Source organism: Cyanistes caeruleus, chromosome 4, assembly GCF_971803275.1.
Source record: "Cyanistes caeruleus chromosome 4, bCyaCae1.hap1.1, whole genome shotgun sequence".
Taxonomy (NCBI): domain Eukaryota; kingdom Metazoa; phylum Chordata; class Aves; order Passeriformes; family Paridae; genus Cyanistes; species Cyanistes caeruleus.
The window spans coordinates 8,520,123-8,541,234 of NC_141704.1; the positions used below are offsets into that span (position 1 = coordinate 8,520,123).

General features: G+C 38.7%; 1 protein-coding gene across 3 annotated transcripts in view; it reads left to right on the forward strand.

The window, feature by feature from the left end:
- SEMA3D (semaphorin 3D) overlaps positions 1 to 21,112 on the forward strand; it is a 134,198-nt gene that overhangs the window by 93,561 nt on the left and 19,525 nt on the right. For all 3 annotated transcript variants that reach the window (XM_086886605.1, XM_086886603.1, XM_086886604.1), the window contains 5 exons: positions 4,881 to 4,995; positions 5,438 to 5,507; positions 6,802 to 6,946; positions 17,130 to 17,352; positions 20,387 to 20,475. In XM_086886605.1, the coding sequence (XP_086742731.1) occupies positions 4,881 to 4,995; positions 5,438 to 5,507; positions 6,802 to 6,946; positions 17,130 to 17,352; positions 20,387 to 20,475 (642 nt within the window). The remainder of the gene's footprint in view (positions 1 to 4,880; positions 4,996 to 5,437; positions 5,508 to 6,801; positions 6,947 to 17,129; positions 17,353 to 20,386; positions 20,476 to 21,112) is intronic.

The following is a 21,112-nucleotide window of genomic DNA, read 5'->3' on the forward strand; positions in this document are numbered from 1 at the left end:
TGGCTGTTTCTCCTTTATAAAGTCAGCTACAGGGTTGGAGGTTTTTTCCTCCATAATATAAGTTTTTGCTTCAGGGGATGCCATTTGTTTCTGGTAGCTTTGCCACATAGCTAAGCTTCAATAAGAGAAAGGCTCCAGGGCCTTTTGCAGTTTCAGCACTTCTCCTCTCTGTTCTCCAACATTTTCTTTTATTCAGGCCAGGAATTCTCTTTGCATAGTCCTTTTGCACATCTTGCCACTGGCTGTAATTAATAACCTGCTTCTAGAAATTCCACTCATTGTCTTTTTTCTTTTTTCTTCCTTTTTTTTTCCCCCCCTTTTAGAGGCTGTTCAGGATAATTACTGTCTTTAAAGTTTTATGAATCACAGTGTTTGACATCTTTGATGTAGACTGATTTTTCAGATAACTGCACTTTTTGTTCTAATGTTCAATTTGTCACTGTTACTTACAAGCAAATAAGTGATTTAAATCCCCAAAGATGCAGATGTTCTTTAGTTTCCTTGCCATCTGTTTTCCTGCCTACTGGATTCCAAGACTAACATTTGTTCATTTTAATGAAGCTACATTAATATAGTATATAAGATACAACAGAATAGAAAATAAATATGACAGAAAGTCTTTAATATAAGTTAATTTTTAAATCTCTTGATCATAGAGCAGTATTTTTTCTGATGGCTCTTATTTTCATGTGAGCTTATCTTTAGCTAGATGGTTTGAAAATCCTGTTGTTTTGCTTAATTGCATATAAATTGCAGATCAGAAAACTGAAATTACCATGGAAGACTCCCAAGAGAGGTGCATGATTTGACCTTAAATTACTTCACAAAATTTACACTCTGCCATTTAAACAGCAGTCTTCCTGAAATGACCTACGCTGATGGAAGTGTGACATCTGATATTTGAATTCTCAACGTAATTTGGTAGAAACCTGATTTCTCACTCCAGCAAATTGTTTTTTGCAACCAGCTCATTGAAAAGGGATAAATTTAGGATTTCTATAAATAAGAGTCTGCCTGATTTATTAAAGTCATATTGGACTACTTCCCCATTTATCTAAGTAATTTGTAGTTAGAATTTTTTGTGGTATTTTGGGGTAATATTTCCTCAACAGGTGACAGATTGAACAGCCCCCCTTCTACAATTATCTACATTTCTATCTCAGGCAAGCACAAATAACTAAGATTTTACAAGCACTTCTTTCTGTTAAAAAGAAGGTATTTCAGGCAGAAGTGTTGGTATTTGTTATAGCTTGTGAGATTACAAAGCGGTAAGTGCTAATTAAAGCTTTATTTATATTCAAAATGAAATATGCAGTCCTAAGTGCCTTCATCTGTCCAGTAACAGAGTTTATAGTAAACACAGCTAATCCAGTGTGCTTAGATGTGATATTTTGGGAGATAAGATTTCAGATCCTCGAGGCTGGTTGGCTGTTACAAGATTAGCCATATTTTTGGAATGAAAGGCTTGTTCATGCTGCCTTCTTCTCTCAGCACTTAAATTTATCCTGTCTTCTTGTCCAGTCTCCCTGAAATATTTAGAGTTCTTTGTATTCAGACCGTATCTCTTGTCAAATATCATTTCAGTACATCTAGTTAATCACTTAAACAGGCCTGAGGCAAACCTTTGCTTAGTATAAATCAGCTGAATAGGCTTCTTAGTAGTCTATGGCTTTGTGTTTAATCCTTACTTCTGTCCACCTGTGCACTAACTGGACTTTGCTTTGGTGATTTTGACTCTTCCATGCATTTCTTCTAATCCACTGGCTACCCAGCCTGTACATCCTGCTGTATTTATGTCCTGCTCCACAGCCAGCTCACAGCATTTGAGCACATCAGTGATTCATTCCAGACTGCTACTATTAAATAATCTATTTGGCAAAAGAGACTGTCTTCTTTCTGTAGCAGCCCAGTCTCAAAAATAACTTGGGCCAGTATTTCCTTTGTGCAGGCTCTCAGAGGCCAGTAATCAGGAATGATGAGGGTCCACGAAATCTCTGCCAGACTGGGCAGATGTGATGTAAAGTGAGTGAGTACACATCAACAGGGTCTGAAGGAAAGGAGAACAACTGCATGTTCTCCAGCACCTGAAGCCTCAAGATGAGTCAAAGACTAAGTTAATATGCACCAAAAATAGTATGAGGAAGGAAAGGGTACCCTTTCTTAAAAAAATAGAAATTTACATAGCTTAGTAAGATAAATGCTGCTTGAGACTTGAGGAGCAAAGACATACCTATACTATTTATAGTTTCTGAACATCCTTAGTCTGAACTAATTCTGTATGTAGATAAAATCATCATGGCCTTTGTCAGTTCCTGCACGTTCTCAGTCAATCCAAATGAATCCTGGGCATGTTGTAGGAAAGGAAAGATACTGTATTAATCTGAGATGACGCATAGAATCGAGGAGGACTATATGGCTACTAATCAAAAAAATCCCCTAAGATCCCCACAACCACAAACAAAAATATCTTCTAAGTAAAATATGCTTTTTATTTCACTCAGCCATGGCAGTAGGAAGAAGCATGTTGAAGGATATGTTAGCATATTACATGAGCAAATGTCTAAATCAGTGAAAGGTCTTTTCAGTCTCTCTGCACCATAAATTTGTCACTCTCTGGCTTCAGGAGGACTTGGTAGCTCTTGGAATGCTGACTGGTCAATGAATCCCCTTTGCTCCATTAAAAATTGTACAGTGATACTTTGGCAGCTTTTGGATATGTAATACACACCTAGTGAATGTCTGTTCTAATGTCTCTTAAATTCAAGTAACATGGTTAACATCATGTCCTGGCTTGAGAGCAAGGAAATATGGATACATCTTAATTCCATATATTTTATACTTTAATGCACACAGCACTTGCTAAGATTGCTTCCTTTGAGCACAGTTTTTTGTTCACACTGCTCTCTAGCAACTCAGTGGAACTACTGATACATTTAAAATAAGAATTTGTGAAAATGCTGTGGTGGAACACAACTTAGGGTTGGTAAAAAAAAATGCATATCATCCTATCTCTTGCAAAAGCTGAATGCTGCAGTGTAGGAACTAGACAAGAGCCCTTCTTCTATTCCAGCCCCATCGCTTGCTCCACGCTTTCTTCCTGTTTTCTGATTTTAGTCAGGTAATTAGAGACATCTCATCTCCTGTGATGCTGCACTGCATCCACCAGAAATCAAAGTGGAAGCCCTGCAATGTGAGATTTGCTTAGCTAATCTGAATTGCCAGAGGAAGGAAAAGCTTAACAGTCATTGCTTTTTTGAGATTCTTTCTTGCATCTTTGTAGTTGTTTTGTTTCAGCTGCACCACAAAATCTGTTTGCTCTGCCTTTGAACAGAACACACACATGCAGAGGCTTTTTTAGCTGTTGGCTTCAGGCTGCTAGTTTTGACACCTTTGTAATAAATCTGTTGGGTAGATGTAAAGCTTCAGGCTTGGCAGAACCTCAGGAAATCAAGAGAGGAGGCAGCAATTCTTGTAAGAGCAGGAGTTCCGAAGGCCATATATTAACAGGAATCATTTCCAACTGAGCTAATCTATTTGAAAGTAGCAGGTACATGAAAAGGGAAAGGATTTAGAGTGCATTACCAAAGAAGTGTTACTCCTTGTGAAGTGATTTCAGCACTTAAAGCCATCTTTCTGAATGCCTGTAGTATGTATGATACATCCCTGGAGGGCCAAATACAATCTGTGGTGATGACATGTAATTCCCACCACCGTGTTTCCTACTGTGGCTGGTTCTGTGCCTTCAGATTGCAAAGTGAATTAACAAAAAAGTTATTTCTCCTAATGAATCTGAAGGGGCTGAATATTTAGGGCTAAATTTGTGATCCTTAAACTTAGAACACAGATACCCTATGCTTCAGAGTTTATAACTGAGAGAAGTAGGCACCCCCTGGGACCATGGGACCATTCAGAACCTACAGCTGGGAGGCTACTGCTGGTGATAACATTTCTTCTAAGTGTTTCAATTCTTTGTTCCTGCAGGTATATTATTGCCCTTACCATTTTTAGGATGAAGAGTTCTGGGGCCCAAAGGGTTTTGCAGAACCTAAATAGTTCTGCTGTTTGGAACCAGCAGAGTCCTTTATGTAGTCTGTGGAAGAGGTACATAATTAGACTCCTGGTTTGTCTTTTTAAAATTTACATCTTCTACAATCCACCATCTCTGCTGATCCAAGTCAGTAGGAGGTCACTTACCCTTCAGAAATGTAGTTCAAATTTCAAGTGGCCCTTTATAGTTTTTTTCTTTCTCCAGTGACTAAAGGAAATTTGGGCAAGTGTGCTTACATTTTGGAAACGCTTAGTAAAATAAATGAAAAAAATACCTGTTGTCAGAGGACTGACTGATATTTCTGTAACAATGATTATTAGAACAATATGACTGGTTTTGCCTGGAATGCATTTTTCTCTGTACTGTGTACACAAAGAAAACAGTGCAGTATTTACATTGTAAGCTGCTGAAGAATATAGATTTCCTTGTTTTTGCGAAATCTATCCAAAAGATTCTGTTCTATTATTTGGTTTGTAAAGAACTTTGAAGGACAACTGATTGTAAAAGTTAGCCTCACAGGGAGCAAGAAATCATGTGATATAGACATTCCAGTTAAAAAGCTGGTGAAGGACCTTTGCAATCAGTTGTGGGTAAAATTAGGAAATTTTAATTTCCCACTCTTTGAGATGATAAGAAACTACAGAAACTTCTTAGAAAAAGGCTCTCCTACACTCTTTTAGGAAAAAAAAAAATAAAAAAAAAAAGATTTTTATGTTGTTGTGATTAGAGAAAACTGTGAAAGTAGACAGAAGATGCACAGTCCATAGTGTGCTGTAATGTGTTAAAGCCATTACTTTTTAAGTATTCAAGAATTTCATTTTATTTTTGTTAGAATGATATGGGAGGCCAAAGAAGCTTAATCAACAAGTGGACAACTTTTCTGAAAGCTAGGCTTGTGTGTTCCATACCTGGTCCTGAAGGGGCAGACACACATTTCGATGAGCTGCGTAAGTTGATTTATCTTTAATGGCCTATTTTGACGTTAGTAATAGAGCTTTTGTTGGATTTTTTACCTTTGGTTTATAGAAGCACTATGTCTTGTTTTGATTTTACTCCTCTTCCAAACAGGGCTAGGAATACTTCTGACTTTGATCAGGAGTCCCTGATTATAACTAATGTTGATCAGATCAGAATGACAGTGTTTTTTTTTCCTTTCCCTCCAAAATCTGGAAAGTAAAAATCCAATTCAGTATAAAACCCAGACTATCTGCAAATGAACACATTTCAGAATATCATTACAAATTCACGTGGCAGAAATTAAAATTCCAACCAAAATAAAACCTTATATTATATTTTTACAAATTTCCACATTATAAATGGTAAATGCAGAAATTGTCAATGGATGTTTAACTTAAAAAAAAATCCCCAAATATATTTTTCTCATTGCAGAAGATATATTTTTACTTTCTACAAGAGATGAGAGGAACCCACTTGTGTATGGAGTCTTCACTACAACAAGGTATGTGTTGGGACCGTGTTTGCCCCAGGAAACAAATGATGAAGATCTTACACAGGACTTTTATACTTTTGTATATACTCAGGTCTTCTAGACTAGATCCTGATTCCTGAGTGCAATTAAGAACTGCTGGAATAAGGTGTCCAATGTCAGGGCTGTAGTCACTGAGGACAATATCTTTTAGAACTGGAAATAATAAATTATGTCCCTAAACCTTTGTGTGCCTAACTTTTGAGAGTATAAAAAGTAATGTAACAATCAAAAGTAAACAAAATTATTTCAACATCATCCAGTTGAATTTGTAAATTACTATCATATTTATTGAGCAACCAGTAGTTGCTATTTTAGGGAAATTATTGTTGTGAAGCCTCATTTCTGTAAGAAGCACTTTGACATCTGCTATTTCTTAGTATCGAAATTACTCTCTAAACTGATAGTTAAGTGATTTTATAATCCAGAGTTGATGAAAGGATAACCCAACTTTATCTCAGGGGGATGCACAAATTAATTTATGATCTTTCATATCAATATTGAGGTGCTCTCTATATAATTGTCAGAAGGAAAATTAATAATTCTGGTCTGCAAAACATTTGAATTAAGTATAAATAATGACTAGCCAAATGCTGACCAGTATGAGTACAATGAGGAATTGCCAAGACACTCCTTAATTCAGAAGCAGTTACCACAATAGCTCTCTAGAATATATAACCACAGAAAAGACTTAAATTTAAGTAAATATTGCACAATAAATGAAATGGTTTGTGAAGCAACTAAAGTACATGCTACTTAGCAACCTGGCATGGTGTTCTTTGGAAAACTGAAATGTTTTAGATTTTTTTAGACAAATACATTAAAAAAGGGAAAATGCATGAAAATTAAGTAAGTGTTTATTTTTATATATTTTTTTTTTGTCTTTCCAATGCAACTTGTAATTCTCAGGGTCCTCACCTATATCACTAATATATGTGATGTGAACACAATGTAAATTAATGTGCTTCACTTTGATAAAATTCTAATCAAAAGAGTTAGTAAATGATAGCTGGAAACTGTCAGCCACTAGAAAAAATGACCCTCCATCAGGTAGTCCCAAAGGACAAACCAGGTTTCAACCGAGCAAAGTTTAAAGCTTTTAGTGACACTGACTATCTGTAATTACCAGACCTGTACATGCTGATGTTTAGCAGCAGATCAGCCACCAGGTGTGGGGGTGATCCCAAGCCCACCAGGCTCTGTAAGTGGTTAATTGGGGCAGCATGGGGCTGTTTGCAGCGTGCACATGAATGATCTTTCCTTGCAGCTCCGTGTTCAAGGGCTCTGCAGTGTGTGTGTACAGCATGGCCGAGATCAGGGCCGTGTTCAACGGCCCCTACGCGCACAAGGAGAGCGCGGATCACCGCTGGGTGCAGTACGAGGGCCGCATCCCCTACCCCAGGCCTGGCACAGTAAGTGTCTCCTTAATTACTCACCTCTGTTCTTACTCAGAAACAATCATGCTTCACACCCCTCCCCGGGCTGGTAATTTATATTTTCCGCTCAGGATGTTTCAAATTATCCCCTCGACTCTTCCCCTTCTGTTGACAGCTCAGACTTCTACCTACCCTGTAGGTATATAAATATACATTTTTCCATGTCTCTGAGATAACATTGTGTCCAGACTATTTCCTGATTGTCTCTCATATTGTGGTCTCCCACTGTAAAGCTGTATTTCTGTCTGTTGGGATCACCTCTATCACATCAATGCTTCATAAAAAGCCAAAGGCATTTCTTTATATAGTGTTATCATAAGGTTTTTTTATTTGTATTTCTATTATCTTCATGTCTGTTAAAATCATTGAGATACTGCCATTGATTCTGTTGTGTGTATTTGTGCATGTGTTGTGTTTTGAAGTAAAATAAGGAGATAATTGATGGACATTTTATGTGATAAAAAGTAAGTAAAAGGAAGAAAAGAGAAATTTGGTACCTGGAAATACTTTTAACCCCAGTCTCTTAGACTTCAGCTGTAACAGGCCAAAACAAGGAAGAAAACTTTGAAAAATTCATTAAAGCTTTCTTCTCCCACTTCTGCCACAGTATTAAATTTGGAAAAGCACAGGCCGACATTACAAGTGAGAAAAAAATGGTAATTTCAAAAACCACATCAACTTGAAAAACATCATCACAACTTCAAGCAACTCTTTGTACATAAAATGTAAAAGAGCAACAATTTTATCTGGAATAGTTCTTCATTCTCTTGGTCAGGTATTCAATGAACAAGTAATAGGCAGCCAGCCATGAGCTATCAATGTTGGACGTGGGCTAGAAGCCATCTGGCCATTTCTGCACTACTTCTCTGACCTCAGCACTGGTGTAACCTTTGCCTCAAGCCACATTATCTAGGTAATTTAGTTCATCTTTTCACACATCTCCTCGTGTCTCTGTGATTTCTTCTTCATCTTTCCACTGGACTGAACTGCACGGTCCAGGCTGATTCTGTTTGTTGCACGTGGTGGTCCCAAGGCTCAGCAGGTGCTGATTCCCTTCTCTCATCTGAGGATGAGCCTCAGAGCAGCTCTCTCTCCAAAGACCAGGACAGCTCAGAGACTGATTTGGTCTGCCCAGGATCTGCCCTGATGGAGCAAATCTCAACTTATTTGGACAATTTAGGCATTGCCAGCTTACACATCTCGCTGTCATGCAAAATACACAATGCCTCCAAAAAGATTAGTTTTTTTTTTGTGTGTGTGTGAAACTTTCACAGCTGGTTAAGAAGATCAGATGAATTTAATTTTAGCTACAGAAATGGTGCCAGCAAGAACAATAACTGGTCCCATGGCATCTAAAGAGATTAAAATAACTCTCTTGAAAAACTCAGAGTGCCCCATAAGGATGAACACTTTGCACAGATAGACGGGTCATAAGCTCATTGCATTTTTGAGTGTATTAGCCATCACATGGTTGAGCTAGGATTCACAAGGAAGGAAACATGCCATGCTGAATGAAGCATGTCAGTACTGATCTTTATCACTGATTTGAATATCCATGGTTGCTAATTTTGTAAAAGTTGGAAAGTTTAAAGGTAAATATTTTCTGTAAACCAACCCTTAGCTCTCCAGTTGCTTTCTTTAAGCACCTGAAAACAGCTGTGAGAACAAAAATAGTATCTTAAAAGTCCTCCAAACCTTCATAGTCAGTGGATTTCTGTAGGAGTTTATCTGACCAAGGACTGAGAAGGGAAGTGGATTTACTGAGGAAAGCTGTCAGAAGAAAGCTATCTATCACTTTTGCTATGTTGATCAGGTAAATGTATTACTGCATTGCTTTTTATCTGTTCTCTTAGTGAGCTGGACTGCAAAATACTTCAGACTCCATTGTTTGATGTAGGGTGTCCAAATAAGTAGATTTATGCCATGCTCTTGGCTTGTGATGCGCTATGCCAAACTTGGCTATGAACGGATTTAGGGTGGGATCTGGAAAAGCAGCAAGGTGCTAAAAGGTAAGGAAAAGAAGCAGCATGAACCTTGAAGAGCACTGCAGTGTGAATGCTGAAATGCTCTTCCTTAAAGATTAATTTCATCATTTTTTGCCAGCTGTGAGGTGGTTCAGGAATGCTCAGAACAAAGCCAAAGAGGATAATCTACCCATTTTTAAGTTACTACAATATTTTTGAAATTTAAGCTCCTCCTAAGTGTTGCCTACAGTTGGCATAGCTAACACTGCTCAGATTCTATGTTTCCTTTATTTTAAGTTACTGACAAAGTCTAAAAATGTCTATTCTAGGAAATGCATTTATTCTTTTTGGTGATTGGCTTTGAAATCATTGACTTCCTTTCAGCATTTATACAGAAGCAGGAGACTGCATACCCTAATTTAACTTTCTGCTCTGCTGCCTTTATCTCCTAAGTAAATAAAGCTGCTCACTATAGAGGCTGTGACTACTTTGATTTTGAAATTTTGACAAAATGCTTCCTGTGGCAATTTGTGTGTGAGATAAACTCCCAACATGACCATGATATCATGCATTCACAATGCTGAGTGGGGAACAGGCAACAGCTGCCCCTCTTTGCTCATGTCCCTCAGCTGTGGCTGCCCTCTGCCGTCATCAAAACACCCCTGGACATGGTGACAGGGGAGCTCTGGCACACTCCACAGCACTGACACTGCAGAACATACAGCTCTTTAACTTCCCTGCATGGTATTAAAGTGTAAGTGGAAATAATGGGAATTAGACAGAGGTAAGGATTCAAATCTATTTCCATTTTGAAGCTGAAAATGAAAAGAGACAGAAAGGAAAGCATGAAGCAGACATCCCCAACACAAAGAGCGAGTTGAAAACCAAGGGAGCTTTTGCTCTATCTGCTTTAGCTGTTAAAAAATTGGACTTGCATATCTGCAGCTGTCCCCAGATAACAAATCCAGTTTTCTTCCAGTCTCTTAGGGTTTCACTCAGGAAATTACCCGTTAATAAAGAAACCATGGAGAACTTCCTTTATAGTGTGTTCTGCATTCTGAAGCAGAGTTTTCATAATACCCTCCCAGAAATCACAGACTGCATTTGAACAAGATTTTCAGTGAATTAGAAGAAAATTTTTCTAGTTCATTTACAATTGCAGTATCATAACAACTCATAGTGCCTATTTGGAAATTCTGATGGGATACATACACAGGAGTCATACTCATTTCATTGATGGTGAATAAATGTTGTTAAGGTCAGATTTTTAGAGGAATGTCAGTGTTTAAAGATGCAGATTAACACTCAGTCTGATCTACTGCAGAGTGCAGGACTATTAAATGCTAGCCAAGGCAACAGCAAATGTTTTTGATGGGCCTAGATATTATACTGATCTGATTTGTCAAAAGATCAAAATAAACATCTGAATGAGCAAAGTAAGAATCTGGCAGTCTGAGTCACTTAGCCACAAGAAGCAGCCCAGCACATCACTCTTGTCCATGCGAAGAATTTAATGTCTCACCTCTTTCTACTCTAGATCTGAATACGGTCCTGGACTCTTGAATTCTTTTTATTAAATGAGTTCCCTTACACAACCCCTCAGACTCTCCTGTAATCTTGGAATCTTAGAATCATAGAATCAACTGAGTTGGAAGAGACCCGTCTGGATCACGGAGTCCAGCTCCTGGCCCTGTGCAGGACACCCAAATATCACACCATGTACATAAGAACATTGTCCAAATGCTTCTTTAGCTCTGTCAGGCTGGTGCTGTGACCACTTCTCTGGGGAGCCTGTTCCAGTGCCCAACCACCTTCTGGGCGAAGAAACTTTTTCTAATATCCAACCTAAACCTCCCCTGACTCAGCTTCATCCTTTTTCATCTTTTTCTCTTTCAGTTGCTTTCTCTCCCTTTCTTCAGTGAAGCCCCTTCCTTTATTTCTTCTGGTATTCCAGTGTGCAGGCTGATCAAGATTGTGGTGTTGGTCCCATTGGGACTTGGCTGTGCCACAGAGAAGTACTGGCTGCCAAAAAGCCTCCCTTGTCCTCCCTTCTGGTTCGTTTTGCTGCTTTAATAAGTTTGTTCATAAAACATTTAGGGTGGCACAGGTTTCCCTTGTTATTTTTAGACTTATGTTCCCCTTTCACCTATCTTTTATGGGACAGACTGCATTCTTTGCTTCTCCAGTTCCTCTCTCCTTTGATCTCCCTACTGTAAAATGGGGCAGCTTAATTAAGTGAAATGTTTCACTGTATGGTTTTATTTTCCTCAGAAAGCCTCCTACACCTCCTGTTACTAACCAACCTGTTTTCCTCAACATGAATCACTTTCCAGCTCATAACATCCTTTCGCAGTGCTGCAAACCTTGTCACCTTTCCTCATGGCAAAGGTCGGCAGAGAAGTGCAAAGTGCCACCTGCAGAGTCAAGTTCACTCATCCATCTGGTCTCAGCTCAGTTAGCCTCAGATTAATGCTCAGTCATCTCAGCTTTTGCCATCAACAGCACAGGTGTGTTAAATGGAAAAGCAATACAAAGTGCTCAAGAAAAACACAAGAACAAATATTTCACAAACAGTGGGATGCAACCATTAGAAAAATAATAGAGGACTTAAAATTTTTGTTTGTCTCATTTGTGCTTTTTGTTGCAGGGGAGGAGTGAGTTTGATTCCATTTAAAATTGGCATCATTTGTTTTTCTCCTACAAGCCTGATTTATTCCCCTCACCCCATCCCTCTTCCAGACTCAATGAGTAGCTTCAAGGTTACAATGAAAGTCTTCCCACTGAGAATTCAATCCTCCTGGCACAACTCATTCATCTTGTAGAGAGCATTAAGGGTTTTTGTAGACATTGCAGAAAAATACAGAGTGGATTGTGCAGCTCTGATCGGTCTACAGAAAAGAGGCCACATGGTACTTAGGCTTCTCAGGAACCCAAGTTTCACCTTCAGTGTGTTGGCTCTGTTGGAGGTCCCTGTCTAACGTAGAAGTGAGAGGATGAAGGTAGTTCCTTTATTTTATCTGCTTCTTGCTTGATAAATCAGTGATAAGACAACACATTTAGAGCCTGGAAGACTTTACACTCACTGTTTTTGGCTAAGATGAAAGGTAATTAGCCTATGAAAAGTAAAACACCTTCAACAGGAAGGAGCAAGGCATTCCCAGGACAAGGGACACCTCCTTAAGGAGGAAGACTAAGACATCGAATTCCCTGATATGGGAGGGGCTTAAGAAATACTTCACTCTTTCATGTTTCATACTGGATACTTCCATTACTCACAGGAGTTACTTACTGGCATGGTTCTAAGTTGTCCTTGTGAAATCCAGAAAAATTCCCAGCCTGGACATTATGAAAGTGAGCAGATGCCTACTTCACTCAGTATGATCAATCTACCCCCTTCCCTGTAGGTGCTTGAGTCTCAGTGTTAAGTGGGTCTCAGAAAAAATGTGACAAGACACTTTCAAAATGGGATTTTCAACACACTTGTAATATAAACCCTTTTGAAGTTCCCAGTGAACAAAATTCTCTTTTTAGTTTGTCAGTAGCTATCAGCACTGCTGAGCTACAGATGTATCATTAATGGAAAGGATATATGTTTACATACCTTATAGCTAGATTCCCAAATAATTGCCACAGTTTTAATAGGTGTTAGATCCAGCAGCTCTTACTGAGTTCACTGGCTGGTGTGAGGCACTATCCAGTTTGGCAAATTGGAGTTTTATTTAGCAGTCCAGCTTCTGGCACCAGCTTTTGAGAAACTTGGCCACGTTTCTCACATAGTGTTAACACAGTCACACTGTATGTCTCAGCATTGTATGACATCCATACATCCAGCACTCTGCTAAGCTGCAAATTTAATAAGACAAGTGAAAAAAAGGAGAAAAGCGTACATACGTGTGGTGGTGTTAATTTAGTGTGTATTTGCTTTTATTTGGGAAAGATTAGCCTTAACTCACCACTGTATGACCACATTTGGATACAAATAACAGGCAAGGGAATAGAAGGCATCTCTGCAGATCACCTGGGATCAGGACTTAGTCCAGAGTGTTTACTGTCAAACTGAGCTCACACAGAAGGCATTTCAATAAATTTAAATAACTATTGATTCTTCAAAAGATTTGTGTCACAGAGTTTGTACAGCAGTGGAATAGAGATGCCCTTAGCAATTCCAACTCTGTTTCTGTTGGGTTCAGGGTTTTTGTTGGTTGGATTTTTTGGGTGGCTGTCTTGTTTTGTTTTATCCTTCATTTCTTGACACATATATTTTTATCAAGTTATCATTCATGGCAGCAAAGGCCTAAGCAACCTCTGAACCTCAAATTCTTGCAAAATTCTTATTTAGTGGTACTAATTTGACTGATTTAATGTTTGTTTGATATCATCTATCCAGAAGAAAAACATCAAATCTGAGCTGCTTGTTTAGAGTTCTCCATCAGAAAGATAGGCTCCTCTTTTGTGCAGTTCATGTGCAGCCAAGATAAGAATCTAGGTCAGGTGAGATGAATCCCTCCCTATAGCAAAGGTTATGAAGCCAGATTCTCTTGTAGTCCACATGAAACAACTCTGCCAACCTATTCCTGTGACATTTGATATAAAAGCCAATATCTTATTGTCCCCAGTGGGAGATGTCACATATCTGAGACAACATCTGGTGCTGATGATGTGAATAAATGAACTATGAACTGGGCAGAGAACACCGGTATCACTATCATGAGACCTGCAGCAGGATGTGAACTCACATTTTCAGACATGAAAGGTTGTTTCATTCACCCACTTGACCATCCTACATACTACTGATTGCTAGGAAAGGAAGCACAAGCCTACAGGAATTGTTCTGCAATTTAAAATTGTTTTGCAGCTTTAAAGAACTGCCTGAGAACTTTGCCAAAGGGTGGCCAAAATGACTTTCTCATTCCCCTGTTCCATCCGTCATGCCACAGTGAGTGATGCCTCTGTAAATAACTCCCTTGGCCAAGGATAACAGTCACACCTGGCCAGCTGTTTCTGGTGGTCATGCTGTCTTAGGATAGGGTCCAAAGCCCACTGAAATAATTGGAAAAGGCCCTGTTGACTGAAGCAGATCTCTGGATCAAACCCTTAGTCCTTATTTCTACTAAATTAACTATGCAAGCTGGCAGTAGATTTCCATGCATCATTCATGGTAGGCCATGGACCTTTGGGATTAATGTAGAAGATCTATAGTTCCATATTATCAGAAATTTTATCCCAGTGTTTTTTAATAAGTGATGTCACTGCTCTCATCTTCCTCTAATGATGGATTTCTGGAAAAAACCTAGGAGATCTCTTAAAACTGAAGGGGCTACTCCCATCTTTCACATAGAAATGGGCTTCTGGAATTGAGTTGTTAATAGGTGAGCAGTCAGCACATTTTCAGTAGGTGCAGATGGTCACTCTGAGTAATGAGTGAGAACATGAACTACAGAAAAGGGACATAAGGGGAAAATCAACCTGTAGTCCACTGTGAAGGGGAAATTAATTACTGCATGGTTGGGAAGTTGAAGAGGCAAATTTGTTTCTCATCCTTTATAGAATATATTAATGCAAAACTCTGATTCAAAGACAATTAAACGTTAACAATCACACATTTCTCTCTATTTACCCCCAAAAAACTTTTGTTCTCTAAAGGTAAAACACCTCTAAAGGTAAACATCCTTTTTTAATCCCAAAGTCTATTTTTTGTCCCAAAGTCATATTCTCCTGATACTGTTATCTTCAAAAGCCAAGCTGAATACAGCCCACCTCAAGGATGTAACCTTGCAAAGACTGTAAAAGCACAGCAGAAAACAGAATGTGGGAGATGATACCCAGCAAGCCAGAAGGTGAAGTTCTTGCAGGACTGCTGGCACAAACCCCCTAGGGATAGCTCCCTGCAGTATGTGTTTCCAGTGGAACAGGTATTTTCAACAGGACTGCCCTTTTCTTCATTCTTACTTGTATTCGACTATATCTTCAAGGAGAGTCATTTGAGTGGTTATCACAGGACAATACAACCCTTTTATTTTATTTATTTTTCTTGTCTGCTTTTTCACAGCCATAAAGGGAATTGTACAATGAAACAAAAATGACTGTGTGATGGAATTTATCTTAATTCACATTGGCACAGGTTTACTGTTCATGGGAAAACTGTCAAAAGCTATTAGATGATCTAGGAGCTTAAGATGTTTTTCAATAAACTATTTCAGATCCGTTATGAAGATGGGGATGCAGAGGCTTAACTCTCATAGGCTGAAACAACATTAAGCAAGTGGACGTTTGCACAAAGTCTCTTAACTGTCTAGGTAGCCATAAAATTCAGTTCAAGCAAGGAATGGAAATAGGCTGCAGTTTCTTAAATCACTGGGGCTACAGCTCTGTTAACTAACCTGCCAGAGGTCAGGTTGAAGTGCAGACCCCTAGTCGCTCTTTTGTTTCATGTTAAGATGGGCTTTGCCATAGTTTAGGCATGCTTCAAGTGGCACCTTCCCCCTGGCAGTGCTGTGGTGGTGTTTGGGGTCTAAGGTAGACCAGGAATTGACCCCAACAGGCATTTCAGATATGGCCATAGATGTGGATGTATAACATCAGCTGCTGTGTGCTTTGCTGGCCTGTTTTGTTTCTGAATATACAGGTAGTCTCAGATACTTTTGTGAAGCTTTTCCTTCAGTCAGAAATTGGTGTTTAGTTGCTATTCTGCCTTACATCATGGAAGAAATCCTAACCACAAGCCCTTAACTGGCACCATAGATTCAACACTTGTCAAACTGGATAGCTGGGAATGTGAAGTAAAGTATTCTCTGTCAAAAATTGCTATGAATGAGGACTATAGAGCAATTTCACCACAAATCTTAACTTTCTCTTCATAGAATACAGAAGTATTACTGGATCACATTTCTTTCTTCACAGTCTGTTTTAGAGCTCCACCTGGCAGTAAACACAGGGATTACTTCATTTAAAACTATTAAAAAAGAAGCAATGAATAGTTAATTTGTGAAAGGTTGTCACCAACTGGAAGAATGTGTCCAGTTCATCATATCCAGAATTTTAGTTCCCCAGTAACACATCTAGATTCAAAACAGAAATTTTCTCAGACTTGGATTCGAGACTAATTGTAAAAGAAGGGACAGAAAAGAGATGCAAACAGCTGTGGGAAGGAAAGCAGAGATTGGTGATGAGAGGAGTCACCAAAATAAACCACTTTGCACATATTTATTTGGGCTTACCCTGAAAGGCACAGAAAGGAAAAATGTGATGGAGGTTAAAGAGGTAAGTTTGAGGGTGATTTTCAGGCAAGATGTGTTGGAACCATCTTTGTGTAAGCTAAAGAAACAGGTGGAGTGACCAGTTTGTCATTAGGGGTCTGATAGAGGTGGGAGTGAACCCCAGCATGGGGAGGTGCATGAAGAACCAGAAAATTGTGCTGTTAAAAGCTAGAGAAAAGGATGCTGCAGCAGCTGACAAGAGTGTCAGCTCAAAGAATGAGTAAGGAAGTCAATTTTGAGAAATAATGAGCCACAGGGATTGTCTGACATCTGAACAATAGAGATTTTTTTAGGAAAAAAAATGCGTGTGATGTGTAAGAAGTACAGTTCACTGAAAATTTATTAATTTTCAGTAGGCCATATACAGGGGAAAAGATATGGACTCTGATTTCAGACCAGAGGCAGAAACTCAGGCAGAAATTCAGCTTTGGAAAGAGGAACAGAAACACTAAAAGCAGAAAACCCTTGAGATGCTGCAGTTAAAGTATGTGTGCTCCTCGCGCAGCAGCCACGGGAGGGCAGCCCAGGCTTGCTCTTGGCAGCTCCTGCTCTGCTCAGGGCAGCCTGCAGCAAACTTAACTGTGCTGCCAGCTGTGCCCAGAAGTGAATCCTACAGAGCATGACAGGTCTTCTTTCTTCTGGTCTCACTCTCCTTGTCTGGGTAAAATACCAAGCGTGGTATTTTGGTTGTGAGTGTGGCAGGGGACGAGGAGGTAGAATTCTCTGCACCCATACTGAACCCATCATGAGAGTTTCTCTGGTTTTGAAACAATTCTGTTAAAAAATGAAGTATTGGTGACTAAGTGCTGCTTTGGGATGAGAAGAATAACTGAAAAATATGATTATTAATCTCTTTACAAATGTTACTGAGGAAAACTTGATTTCAAGTTGTACTTCTTTCCTAAAATTCCTCTCATCTTCTTGTTCTCTCTCATTTAGTGTCCAAGCAAAACCTACGATCCGCTCATAAAGTCTACCAGAGACTTCCCTGATGAAGTCATTAGCTTCATTAGGCGGCACCCACTGATGTACAAATCAGTTTACCCAGTGACGGGAGCGCCGGTGTTCACGCGGATCAACGTGGACTATCGCCTCACTCAGATTGTGGTGGACCACGTCATGGCAGAGGACGGGCAATATGATGTCATTTTCCTAGGAACAGGTATGAGAGAGAACTTCCAGTGTCATTCTGCACAAACCCCATCCTTTTAGAGCACCTTTAGTCAGTAGGTCCATGATAAAACTCCGGATTAATATATTTTTCCTATGCATACATCCTCAGGAAGCATATAGGTGCTCCTGGCTCTGGTCCAGGTCTCCATGCAAGTGCTTAAATTAAATTAATTTGTCAGTTCAAAATATCACTGCTGTTGGGATTTTAATGCCTTCTGCTGCCTAGGTGATAAAACATTTAGGGGTCAGAGTACCTGAACTTTCTTACCCTCCAAATACCACTCAGTACCTGTCCTTACATTACATGGTAGTCTTGTTTCCTGCTGAAGGTACATCAATAAAACTATTAAAAGAAAAGAAATTACCTTTATAGCTTCAAGGAGGACTTCCTATTATCAGTGTGACACGGTGCTTCAGCATTTTATCTCATGTGATGCTGAACAGTTAAGAAGAATTTCAAATTGAGCCTAAGGCAACAATTCAATTCCACTCAACTAATTTTAAAGATACAAATTAGCAACATGATAGCTACAAACGTGACAAGCAGGATTGAACAGAGAGAGGTCAAGCTATTCTGTCAGGGAAAAAAACTGCTTTGCTGTTTTTCTATGGATAATTATGCATCTATTTATATTTTTATAATAGATAAATGCCTTAAGGTAAAGGTCTACTTTTCCCATAGTAATTAAATTTAGAATTACTGGATGAATTACCCTACAGCAAGGTGTGCTAAGTAATAAGAATATACCTATTCATAACGTTTCTGAAGTAATGTTACTCCACTGGGGTTTTTTGTTCTTATTCCCTAATTCAACATTCTCTCACTCTCATTCTGTATAGATCTTATAAAGCACTTTTCACTGAGTGCTTCAGTAAGGAGGTCATTGCCATTATCTCCATCTCAGGGAAAGTTACACCTTGGTACATAGAGGTGGCAAATTTTATCCAAGTACAGTAGATGAGCTACTGCCATGAGCTGCAAGGAAATTAAGATTTCAGTTCAAATCCTATCCCAGTGCTGTTGGATTGCCCAGCATTTTATCTGGCCTATGAGCAAATTTTGTCATATAGCACAATTTGATATATGTGGATATTCTGAAGTAATTTGAGAAAAGGAGTGACTTGTCAGAGAGCATCATCTCTTGTAATATCTGTTGTCTCATCCTTGAAGAGTTTCTATCTGTGTTACCACACACAGGAGTCTAGAGATAGCCTCTCTCTCAGAACTTTTATGTGTTTCAGCAAAATTGGTTTCATAACCCTTGTCTTCCAAAAAAAGACAATATCACAGATCCTCTGTGATCCCAAGTTAGTACAGTGGTGTCAGAGAAAAAAGCACAGTTTCATTAAAAAAGATCATTGAAGTGCTGTTTTCTCCTCTGCTGGCTGAGAAGTCTGGGGATGAGCTTTAGGAATGATGATGGAAAATCCTTGTTGCTTTCTGAGAGCAATATTAATGTAGTCAACAAAGTAAAAAGAACTCATTCCCAAACTGTGTGATGCCTAGGATTTGAGAGTGCTCACTGAAACCTACTTATCTTCTCACAGCTAAATTACAAATTACTTTTTCTTACTCTTACCAGAAGAAGAGTTCACTTGTAAAAATGTACAAAATAGTCTTTTAGTGGCTGTAGAGATGTTTCAGTTGCTTTCAGATGTTTGCTGTCCTCCATTTTAAAGTTTTTCATAGAAATAAAATTGTATTGAAAGACCAGCAGTCGAGTACTCTGAGATTAGCTGTTCCTACCTGGCACTAAGACAAACACTTCAAGTGTAAGGAGTCAGGTTTAGAGGTGTCAAGGCCGACAATTACCATGCAGTCACTAGATGGCACTCCATAATATGCAAACATTTATTTTTCTGCAATGCCTTCCTTAAATGTGAGTTTTCTTTTCTGTAAGTGCATGGTTTTGTTCTATTTTATCCTCTAAACTCATTGTAAGGAAACAAAAGAACGATAAAATTTCAATTATATAGAGAGACTGAATAAGAATATAACAAATAACCCAGGAGATGTTGAACATCAGAAGATCAGTAGCTTATTATGTGTTTGAATGTACACAACCAGCTTGTACATGTGCAGGCTTTTGCAGTTATGTCAAACAAACTCCAAAAAAAAGCTCTAATTCATAAGGGAAACTGTAATAATTTGGCTTTGATTGGTAATATGAACTTCAGTAGTTTGGGAAAAGAAGAATGAAAATCTCATTCATTCCCTTACAGTGTGTTATTTTTCATTATTTTGATACTGTGCAAAGGGTTTAGGACTAAGCTGCACTGCATCATTCCCACATCCCAGCACCCAACCCACTTCCCCTGAGCAATTTTTGAGTTCTTTTTAAGGCTGTTCAAGGTTCACTAATGTGTAATGATCTGACATGAAATGAGCAGCTGTTTTTTTCACCAAGCAAGAATTCAAGTTAAAACTGATGAATAGATTTAACTTAAAAAAATTCTCTAGATTACTCCAAAGAATTAATGAGTAAATTAAGATTTTGATGCTGAATTATGGTTTGTTTTTATTTTTAAATAAATGAAAAAATAAGTTTTAAAAGTGCATTGCTTAACTCCTTGCATCAGAATGAAGCTTACTTGTGATTAAGGAGCTATACTGGAAACAAATGAATTCTATAAAAGAGAGGAAATAATTTTTTGCCAATTTAGTTCCCTGAGCTGGATCTCTTTGGGGTCAGATGGGGCCCAGTTCTGGCTTAGGAAAATGTGTAGAAACTTGTAGCTGGCAGCATGGCCGTGCTTGTGTGTGTTTGTGTAGCAGGAGAGTTGGACCATCCCTGCCAGGAGCAGCCTGTGACTGTGTTGGCTCAGCCATACAGTGAAACCATAAATGCAGTGTATGGAGAGAGCTCTGCAGGCAGCAGTGGATGGAGTGGGGATAGACATGGTCAGAAAGACACATCCCTCATGGAGTAGCTTTATCCACAGGGCTGGAAATGGAGTAGTCCATGCATATGGATGTAAAACCCACATACCTGTGGGTTTTACATGAGGCACATTTGTTTCAGACATAGGCACAGTCCTGAAGGTTGTGAGTATCACAAAGGAGAAGTGGACCAAGGAGGAGGTGGTCCTGGAAGAGCTGCAGGTATTCAAGGTAAGCAATGATACAACATCAATTAAATATTATTCAGGGGACTTTGTGGCCCAAACTGGCTTTGTCTGTCTGGTTGTTTGTTTACTGGAACACATTCAAGTTTCCAGAGGGACACTATGTAAATTTTTAAATGCCTTGGTACTCTTTGGGCAAGTCAATTGAAAAATGTCCAAAACCAAACAGACCGTGATTTTTCAAACCCGTAGAAAGTCTCATTTAGCCTGCTTTGTTCTAGTTTAAAATCTTATTATGAGCATTTTTTTATTATTTATACATGTTAAAATAGTAGTATTGTATTTTTAATGTAAAATTTTCTATGACCCAATTGGCATTTGGCAGTGTTCTAGGTACAATAACATTTTTTGAAAGACAAACATACAAAATTCCATGGGTGCAGAGAAATCCTTTAAAATAGCAACATTGGGAGTTGAAAACATAAGGAAAATAAGAAGTTAGTTTTGATTATCACTGTGCTTTAATGTGTTGGGGAAAGATGACTCAGTGTTTTTGACCATTTCAATTTGGTTATTCTGTAACTGGAACCCTGCTAACACAAATTATTTCTTCATAAATACAGCTTGTAAAAAGCCCAAGATTCTTTTTGTTGCACAGGCACAATTTCTGACTAATTTCAGTG